At 36.0% G+C, this 10,190-nt stretch overlaps 1 protein-coding gene across 4 annotated transcripts; it reads left to right on the plus strand.

The window, feature by feature from the left end:
* EMB3129 (GTP-binding family protein) lies at window positions 1-9,560 on the plus strand. Of its 4 annotated transcripts, none has more exons than XM_082899568.1 (10): window positions 3-234; window positions 1,006-1,149; window positions 1,273-1,389; window positions 5,827-5,970; window positions 6,074-6,160; window positions 6,238-6,258; window positions 6,720-6,835; window positions 7,414-7,595; window positions 8,739-8,796; window positions 9,085-9,560. In XM_082899568.1, exons 1-10 carry the CDS (start codon window positions 103-105, stop codon window positions 9,206-9,208), a joined length of 1,125 nt encoding a protein of 374 aa, XP_082755694.1. In that variant the 5' UTR covers window positions 3-102; the 3' UTR covers window positions 9,209-9,560. The 4 variants fall into 4 exon arrangements, with proteins under 4 accessions (XP_028083631.2, XP_082755694.1, XP_082755695.1 ...); XM_082899569.1 differs by having other exon boundaries at window positions 5,827-5,940; XM_028227830.2 differs by lacking the exon at window positions 6,238-6,258 and having other exon boundaries at window positions 1-234.
* The last annotated feature ends 630 nt before the right edge of the window (window positions 9,561-10,190 follow it).

A 10,190-nucleotide genomic window follows, 5' to 3' on the forward strand; every position in this document is an offset into this window, starting at 1 on the left:
TTACTTGTTTCTTCTTTCTATTCCCAAAAAACAAAAAACCAAACGGACCGCAAGGAGAGAAACAGAGAAGACCTATCCGACTTTGTACTACCAAGAACAGAAATGGCGGTTCAGCTATACGGGCCGGGTCTTCCAAACCCTGCAATAGCTGGGCAGTTTCTTCAATGCCGGAGCAGATTATCATCCAAGCCTCTCTCAGCTTCCTCTCCTCTTTCTTCTCCCCCCACAATTCAGGCAACTCATCTGTTCCTTGTCTTTAGGTTTCTAAGTTTTGTTCAGTTATGTCCTTTTGAAGGATGGGAAGAAAAAAAAAAAAAAAAACCCTTTTTATGCTGTGTTTTGTTAGGGGATTTGAGAAGGGATTTGGAAAGAGAAATGAAAAAAATGTAGGTGAAATGTGAACAGAATATATCTATATTTCACCTTTCACACACCTTTTCCCTTTTCGTTTCTAAATCCCTCTCCAAATCCCCAAACCAAACACGGCGTTAGTTGTTTTAGGTTCAGATGAGTAGAGCCTTTGGTTTTCCCTGTGTGTTCAATTAATTTTTTTGAACTGCAATTAAATAGTTAATTTTGTTTTTTCATTTTTATTAATCTATAGGGCTTGAGATTATCTTTACTGGTATAATTATGAAGCTATTCTCATCTGGCTGTTGGAATGAAGAACTTATGATGGTCCATTTGGATAGATATGGATTTCTTACATTCAATGACAAATTATAACTCAATTTTAAATATAATAGTTTTCTTATGAATTTCAAGAGTTGAATAATGTTATCATGATGGATTTGAAATAACTAATATAACGAAAAAATAGTTATTTGAAGTCATGCTAAGAATTATTTTCTGAGCTACAAGGGTCCTACTAAAATAAAATTTATATATCTTTTATCTTAACTTATCTTAATTCATTGTTATTCTATTTATTTAATTTGAAATCCCTTTGTTTGAAATGCACATCCATCCAAACAGACCCTTAGTCTTGATGCCAAATATTTTCAGATTGTCGGTGGAAAAAATCCAGGGTGGTATGGGAATGGGGGTTCCAATTCCAGTGATCCATTTGACGTCAACGAAGGAGAAAACTATTGGGTTGATCTTGATGCTGATCTTTATCACTGGACAAAGTCGTTGCGCCCTGTTCAGGTAGGAATTAGCTATGCATTCGCATATTTGATCTTGAAATGGTAATTTTGGTGAGAAATTTTATACTCGGATCAGTCATCCTTATGTATGGCTGTACACTTATTGAGACTTTTAATTGAACAGTGGTATCCTGGTCATATTGCCAAAACTGAGAAAGAACTAAAAGAACAACTGAAATTGATGGATGTCGTGATAGAAGTGCGAGATGCAAGGATTCCTATGTCCACAAGTCATCCACAGGTTAACTACTTCTGTGTTTATTTTTTATTTTTAAATAAAAAATAAAATAGATTTGGGGTTCTTGGATGTATGCTTTTTGTATGTAAGTAAATCTTTTGTTCTCGTCGAGTTCCCTGTTTCTATTACCCTATGTTCTACGATTAGTCCCACACACACAGATACCTATGAGCACCTTCACCTAGAAAACACACTGCCTGTGGTGTATTCTGTTAATATTTACATTCTAACCTTATTGATATTCTCCATCACATATCTGTTCAAAATTTAATCCAATGGAAAGAAACACTAGATGAAGAACAATATGAAAAGAAATAATTCCATACTTCTTGCACGACAGTACCATGCTGCTAATAAGTAAATGAAATATAAAATATATTTCAAGCTTTGGCGCAAATCTTTTGTTATTTGCTATGCATACATATTGCATCTTCTTCTCCAGAGAGAGAGGTCCATGTTTATGAACATAATGCATAAATCAGAAGGAATTAAGTTTGGTCAGCATTTGTTTAAGAATGTTTTTCTTTTTGAGCTTTATTTACTTTGAGCACTAAAGAAGTGTGAAACTCTTCCTTCATGAGCTGTCATTCACCTCATCTTTATGTTACAAGAGAAATACAAGCTGGTCCTCACATCTTTCAATTGTTGAACTGGATTAAAAAAACAAAGAGAAATGAAAAACGTGTTTCATTCAGAAATCATGTTTATTGAAGTGCATAATGAAAGAGTGTTACCAAACACCATACCATATTGTATTCAACACTAGAGTGTTTTTTTTTTTTTTCCCGGTACATCGGAATTTAAAACAAACAAACGGGGACTAAGCCCTTTCCCTAGCTAATCCCACCATATCAGAGACCAAGAGCTCTCTCATTTCAGCAGGTGGGTTGTTTACAACAAGGATGTCCTCAGGTTGATCAGCTCCAAGCTTGGCCATTGAGTCTACACAAAGATTTCCTTCTTTGTAGATGTGTTGTACGGTGCATTGACAGACATTTAAGATTATTCTTGTGTCTTCCACTAGACCTATGAGGAGGTGTTTTTGGCCAGGGCCTTCTTCAAGAAGTTTCACCACTTCATCCGCATCTGTTTCAATTATCACTTTGTTGAAGCCTTTTCGGAGGATAATGGTGAGACCCTTGTATACAGCCTATAGTTCTACCTCCAGGCTGGTGCGGTTCTCAAGTCTGCCATAGTAGCCACAAATCCATGCTCCCTTTTCATCTCTGATCAGCCCTCCAAATCCTCCAGGTCTGGCAATTCTGTAGCAGCCATCAGTGTTCAACTTGAGGGTACCTGAAGAAGGAAAAGTCCACTTGATTAGCAGATGTGTTTGTCTTGGATGAGTAACAAATAGTGTGAAAGCTTGGTTGATCTCTCTGGAAAATTCTGAGATAAATTTAACACTCTCAAAGATACTGATATTTTTGTTTTCAAAAATTTTTAAATTTCTGTTTTTCCAGATTTTCCAGAGAGCAACTGAGAAAATAATGTACCAAGGAGTATTGTTCCCAATACTATTTTTCTTTTTTAAATTACATAATATCCAGTTCCACCAAGATGAGTTTCTCATCTCAAGGTACCAATTTCTAGTGAAAACCGCCATCCACACAGCCTTAGCTCCTGAACAAGTTTTGAAAAGATGATCCAAATCTTCCATCTCATTGCAAAAAGGGCATGATGGGTTTTCAGTCAACCCTCTCTTTACCCTCATACAATTTGTCAGAAGTTTTCCATGGAGCACAACCCAAAGGAAGCACTTGATCTTTTGAGGAATTTTACATTTCTAGAGCCACTACCAGTTTTCTCTTTGGTCATCATGCTCCATGAACAGGTTATAGGCACTAGATGTTGAGAAACAACCATCTAGAGATCCTTTCCAATGTGGTTGATCAGGGTATGGATTGTAAAGAGGGGGGTTTTCTTTAAAAATAGTTTCAGCCACATTGGTTGGGAAGCTTTGGTTAATAGTGTTCACATCCCAATCACCTTCCTCATTGAGGAGAGAGTGCACCTTGATCAAATCAGAGCCAACATGTGGGGGGATTAGGGAGTGGGGAACAGATTCTTCCAAAGGTTTTACACCACACCACCAATCACTCCATAGATTGACATTAGAGTTGGCACCAATGGACCATTTAACACCTTTTTTCAAGATGTTCTTGGTTTTTGTGATGCTTCTTCACACATGAGAAGCCTTCTTTCTTTTATTCTAGTTGCAAAGGTTGGAATTCTTGAGATATTTGGCCTTGAGAACCTTAATCCACAAACTATTCTCATTATTGAGAATTTTGCAACTAAGTTTGGAGAGTGGGGCAATGTTTTGCTCACAAGCTTTCTTGATTCCAAGCCTCCCAAACTTTTTGCTTTTACACACCTCATCCCAATTCACAAGATGAATCCTTTTCTTGTCCATAGTGTCCCCCCAAAAGGAAGTTTCGATTGATGCGATCAATTTCATTACACACCCTCTTGGGGATTGCCATAGTTTGCATTGGGTATGTTGGAATAGCTGAGGTCACAGATTGGATCAAGGTAGTTCTTCCTGCCATAGACAAGACTTTCATCTTCCACCCAGCCAGCTTGCTTTGCATTTTTTCTAAAATAAAGTTAAATTGGCTTCGGTTAGCTCTCTGATGTAAGATAGGGACACGCAGATACTTCCCAAGATTAGCTGTAAGTGGGATATTACAAAGGCTACTCAACTCTCTAGCCTTTCTTCTGTCAATGTTAGGTGACACAAAAAGTTTCGATTTTTGGAAGTTGATTTTAAGTCCAGAGATGGAGCTAAACCAAGGTTTTAAAAAGCGGCTGCAACCATTACGTAACGCCGTTACGTAACGGTTTTGGCGGTTACCGCCACCCGTTACGGCCGCCTTTGCAGTGTGATTGAGATTCACAGGTGTGTCGGCCGTAGCGGCTGCCATAATGGTCGTAACGGCACCGTAACGGCTTGTTATGCACCGTTACGTAACGGTTCCAAATTGTTTCTTTCGAAAAAACACACAAAAAAAAGCTGAAAATGGGGGAAGAGGGATAGAGAGCAGAGGGAAGATAAAGATAGAAAATGGAGGAGTAAGAGATAGAGACAGAAAAGAAGGAAGATGAAGTACATGTTATTGATTTGTTGAAGCTGTAAGGCCTATGTTATTCTATTCAGCTGCTATCATTCAACTATTTTGTTTGTGTGTGTCTATTTATATATTATTTGAAAATAATAATAATAATAATAAGTGTGGTCATTATCTATTTGGCTTGGTTAATATATATATATATATATATTTAGGCTTTTATTTGTTCTCTTACTTTTATCATTGTTTATCTTATATATATAATAGTTAGTGATTGATTTTTTTGTATAATATAAAGTTATTAATTATTAAAATAAAATATAAAAAACTCAGTTTATAGTGATTTAAAAATATGAAATATATTGGATCATACTTAAAAATTTATAAAAATTGATCAATATTTATTTTTAACCCAATAAATATGATCATGGAAAAAAAATATGCTTATCGGTAAGTTTTTTTCAAATTGTGCGAAAAATAAAAAAATTCACGGTTCCGGTTACCGCAACCGTTACACTACGGCCTTTACATCCCGCAACCGCAACCGCGCCACCGCCACTGTTACCGCGACCGCAACCGCTTTTCAGAACCTTGAGCTAAACCCTTCCATAACTTCAGCAATCAAATCACAATGTCTAGGGTCAGCCTTAGCCAAAAGGATGAGATCATATGCAAAAAACAAGTGAGTAATGCAAGGTCCACCCTTAGAAATTGTTACACCCTTCCAGCTTTTCATATCAGCCAAGTGGCTAATCATTTTAGATAGTCTTTCCATACAAATGACAAACAGATAAGGGGATAAAGGGTCCCCTTGTCTTAGACCCTTCGTGTGTCTAAACTCCTCTAAAGCTTCCCCATACCACAAAATGGCAGATTTCACAGTTGTGATACAACACATAATAAGATCAATCCACTGTTCATTGAGATTAACCTCATGAAGAGTTTCTCTAAGAAAGTGCCAAGATATGTTGTCATAAGCTTTCTCAAGGTCAATTTTCATAACCATACTACCAGCTTTTTTCATATGTCTCACAGAGTGGATAGCTTCTTGAGTGATGATAATGTTATCACTGGTATTTCTAACAGGGATAAAACTACTTTGATTGGGTCTCACAATACTATCAAGGAAAGGTCTAATTCAATCCACCAAAATTTTTGTAATGACTTTGTAGGTCACATTACAGAGCCTGATTGGTCTGAATTGTTTCACTCTCTCCGGGCTATTAACTTTAGGAATGAGAGCAATCGTAGTTCTATTAACATGCCATCTGACGTCCATTCTTGAAACAAAGAAGTTCAAATCTCATATTTTTAATCTGGAACTTTTTTCATTCATTCATTCATTTATTAATTGAACTTATTTCAACAGATGGATTCATGGCTTGGCAATAGAAAAAGAATTTTAGTTTTGAATAGAGATGATATGATATCCACCGAGGACCGGAATGATTGGGCAACTTATTTTGCAAGGCAAGGAACGAAGGTTGTCTTTTCCAATGGGCAGCTTGGGATGGTACTCAAGTCAATGCATTTCTTTTCATTTTGGTAGTTCAACTACAAATCTCCCCTTATGCTCAAGGAGTATAAAGGGGATGATTTTCTTGAATGTGTTGCAGGGCACCATGAAGTTGAATAGGTTAGCAAAGGCATTAGCAGCTGGTGTGAATGTGAAGCGCAGAGCAAAAGGATTACTTCCTCGTCCGGTGAGTTTCTCTCAGAGCTTTATTTTGATGCACCTTACTCTAGGGTATAATTGTTTCCAGAGATGATCCAGTTGCAGGTTGTTTCGTGGCTTTTTCAGGTGACATGTCCACTGAGCTGCTTTGAATTTCCATCAAGTAAAATGCACAGCTCTAGCAGTAGCACTTTTGTTTTGTTTTGAAATCTCTTACTGTTGGTTGTAGTGTTCTCTTGTATGTGAGTTTGATCTTGTAAAAAATGCTGAGTTATTGAAACACTCTTGTAGTTACATCATTTGTGGTGTCAAAGGTTACAAAAACTTGTTGAGTCATGTCTTATCATATAAGGCCAAGTTAGGGAACGATTGAATTCTCAGCATTTACACTTTGTTCCCTAAAAAAATGTTTTCAAGGAAACTTTGGGAAGTGCTGTTCTTTTTCCCCCTTTTTTTTTTTTTTTGGGAAACAGGGTTCTTGTTTGCAGATGTAGTTCTAGGTTGAATCTGTGAATGACTCAGTGAAATTGGTGGTATCTTCACAAATTGTTGTTTTGCTTATGAGAATAGCCTTCATTCTTTGATAGGTTCGAGCTGGAATAGTTGGGTATCCAAACGTTGGTAAATCATCTTTGATAAACCGTTTGCTGAAGCGCCGGATGTGTCCAGCTGCTCCAAGACCAGGAGTTACAAGAGAATTGAAGTATGTCTTATCGTTTGAATCACTTAATATCTAAAGTAGATTAGGAATGAGAAGAGTTATTAGTGACATTCAGTTTGGCTTTTCATTTATGTCTGACATTGATGATGCTCAAAGAAACCAAAGCTTCTTCCGAATTTTACTTGAAGCTGAAAGTTTGCCAACAAGAACTTAGATTTTTTTGAAAGTTAAAAGCTAAAAAGTGGCTCGAAAACTAACAGAAATTTTGGGGAGAAAAAAAGATTGTGTAAAAAGCTTTTTGTTTAAGATATTCCTGTAATTTCATCTATATGAAGTTTGAAATTTTTATGAATTTCCAAATGTACAAAGTTAAGAAGTGGCTGAAAAAACTATTAACAGAAATTTAGAATTTTTTTTGACTTATGGGTCAAGTTTATTTTTTAGGCTATTCTTGCATCTTGTTTTTTTTTTTTGGTAATTATATTCTTGCATCTTACTTCTGTCTGCATTGAAGAAACACACTTTATTTCACTAGTGATATGTGAGGTTGATGTTCAGTAAATTTGCTGACTGTTTCATTTTGTTTTTCCACATTTTACTTCTCTTTTGTCCTTGGGAAGATGGGTTCGATTTGGGAAGGATCTGGAGTTGCTGGATTCCCCTGGTATAATCCCAATGCGGATAAGTGATCAGACATCAGCAATAAAGCTTGCCATATGTGATGATATTGGGGAAAGATCCTATAATGTCATTGATGTTGCGGCCATTCTTGTACAAATGCTTTCAAGGCTTCCAACAGTTGGTGTGTGCTTCGTTTCCTTTTTCCAATTGATTTTGCTTTCTCTTGGAATCATGTTGGCCTTTTTTTTTCTTTTTCTTTTTTTAATTTTTTCTTTTTTTTTATATAGCAAAGTAGCATTGTTGGTTACACATGAAAGAGCTTCAGAAAAAAATTAATGTGTAATATACATTTCGAAGTAGCAAATAGTAACATCTTCCCTGACTAATGGATTTGACAATAAATTTTGTGGGATGATAAAATTTTTAGTATTTTCTTTTTTCTAGCTTTAGTTTTTACCTAAATTAAATGAAATTCCAGGAAGGTTAGTTGGGTCCTAAGTCTCATAATGTATTGATACATCATACAGATTCTGGAACGTGAATGTTATAAACGGAAGTGTGCTAATTGAATCCACTATATGTGTCCTTTCTTAGATATATGGCTCATAGTGACTTGCAAAGAAACAGAAATTTAATGGATGTCTCACCACTGGGATTCAAGGGGCTAAATCTTTTTTATAGACTAAATTGTACTTCACAGAGATTTATAATGGTGTACTGAAACTTGAGAACTATGAAGGTATGAACAGAGCATATGGACTGGCTAATTTGAGTGGAAGGAAAGAAATTACGACAATTAAATAAGAACTTTCCCGCTTGTCATTTGCCTATGTTATCTGTTATTAAAAAATTTACTACAAAATGGAAAAAAAAAAAAAGGAAAAAGAAGAAAGATTACAGTTTCACTAATTTTGTTTGACACTACCAAGTTCTCTCTGTATGTTTTAGCTCCTTTCATCTTCACTTACTGTTTGACCATGTTGTGAGACATGGCCATTGGTTGCTGGAAAGGCAGAAACTGAGAGGAGGCTTTCCCTTTGCTTTGATTTCCAACATCCAGGCTTGATTCTGCAGTAGCTTGCACATTTACACAGATAGATCTCTTTTATTGGAATTTAGAATTTCTTTAAACTCAAAATGAATCTGCTACATGTTAATAGTGGTGCAACTTTCTTGAAATCAAAACCACTTGAATTGTCTAGTATAACTTCTTAAGCTCTAAACCACTGGTGCTAGTTGCTCAATGTGGTCTCGCTTACTTGAACTCCAGAGTTTCTTTTGCTTTTATTCTGAGAGTATTAACAACAATGTTTGTTATCGCCAGGTACAAAAGCTCTTTACAAGCGCTACAAGATTGACACAGATGGTCACTGTGGTAAAACGTAAGTTTAAGTTTGTGTTCCACGGTGCACTAGTGTAATCACTTTCAATAGTGTGACCCACTTGACAGAACAGTTAGGAAAATATTCTGAAAGCCCAATCAGGAAAACCATGTATGCAAGAATCATGACTTGGTCATCAGAAAGTTGATAAATATCTATTCTATTTCATAAAATATGATATTATGCATTTTTTGCTTTTGGAAGCTATTTACAGACGGTAACTTTTACATTTTTCATTCCACTTCAATCACTGATTTGATTTGGAACTGTTAAATTCCTGAATTGCAGATTTGTTGAGAAGCTCGCACTCCAATTGTTCAATGGAGACACTAATCAAGCGGCATTTCGTGTCTTGACAGACTTCCGAAAAGGGAAATTTGGTTGGATTTCCCTGGAGAAGCCTCCCAGATAATTACTCTGGGAAATTTCCTTTCTTAAAGGCGAGCATATCTGGTGGCTGTATCGTTCTAACATCTTGAAAGCTGGAGCTCTTCTACTACCAAGTATTTGAACATGGGTCGAGTATATAAAACTTGCAAGGATTTGGTGCTAAAGTGGAAGACCGAGATCCTAATTCTACCGAACAAGGAGATAAGATACTGGGATTGTAAAAGACCCCTTTTGGTGAATGCCTCATCACATACTCATCATACCCCTTTTGAATTTGTAAGATGCAATTCATTTAAATATGTTTATGTATTTGAACAAGTTTAAACGAGTGTAATTGAACAAATTCACCTATTGAATTTGCCATCTCTCATTAATAACGGCCTTCCAATAATTGACCAAGTAGGAACAGAAGATCAAAAAGTTATTATTAATAACGGCCTTCCAACAAACTGCATTCATCTCCTTAAGGTTTGTAGAAAATATTAGTCTCACATTTTTGAGACAATTATACTGATTTTTCTTTTTGCATGGTTATAGTGATCAAAATTAATACAAATAGTATGAAAATATATAAGGTAAAATGTATATTTTAATATAAAAGAGATGATAATATTATTTTTTTCATTCATATGATTAGTGGATTTTTGATGAAATAAGTTCAGATGTTAGATGAATTAGAATTTTAGAGAATTCAATGTAATTATACGAGCATAATTTATTTATCAACAATGATTCATCCTCCCTTTTCTCCCACCCCATTTGACCCCCTCTCTCTCTCATTGGTTACATTTTCTTTTTTTTTTTCTTTTTTTTCCTGCTCTCCCAATCACTACCCGTCATGTGGCAAAAGGAGGCGAGGGGTGACCCCCAAAAGGGAGTCCCAAGCATTATTCTTTATTTATTTATCATATCAAGCGCGGAAAGAAATGAATTTGAAAGGGTCTTATTAAGGTTGATATTGGGCTTAGATGTGAGACCCCACGGGCCGTAACCCAACCCAAAAT

This window comes from Camellia sinensis, chromosome 12 (assembly GCF_055761805.1).
Source record: "Camellia sinensis isolate YWXY chromosome 12, ASM5576180v1, whole genome shotgun sequence".
NCBI lineage: Eukaryota > Viridiplantae > Streptophyta > Magnoliopsida > Ericales > Theaceae > Camellia > Camellia sinensis.

Bases quoted from the DNA above. Each gene is read 5' to 3' on its own strand.
- EMB3129 (XM_082899568.1), top strand. From the start codon at position 103: ATGGCGGTTCAGCTATACGGGCCGGGTCTTCCAAACCCTGCAATAGCT. The intron at 235-1,005 runs GCAACTCATCTG...AAATATTTTCAG, and splicing joins CTTCTCCCCCCACAATTCAG to ATTGTCGGTGGAAAAAATCC. The intron at 7,596-8,738 runs GTGTGTGCTTCG...TGTTATCGCCAG, and splicing joins TTCAAGGCTTCCAACAGTTG to GTACAAAAGCTCTTTACAAG.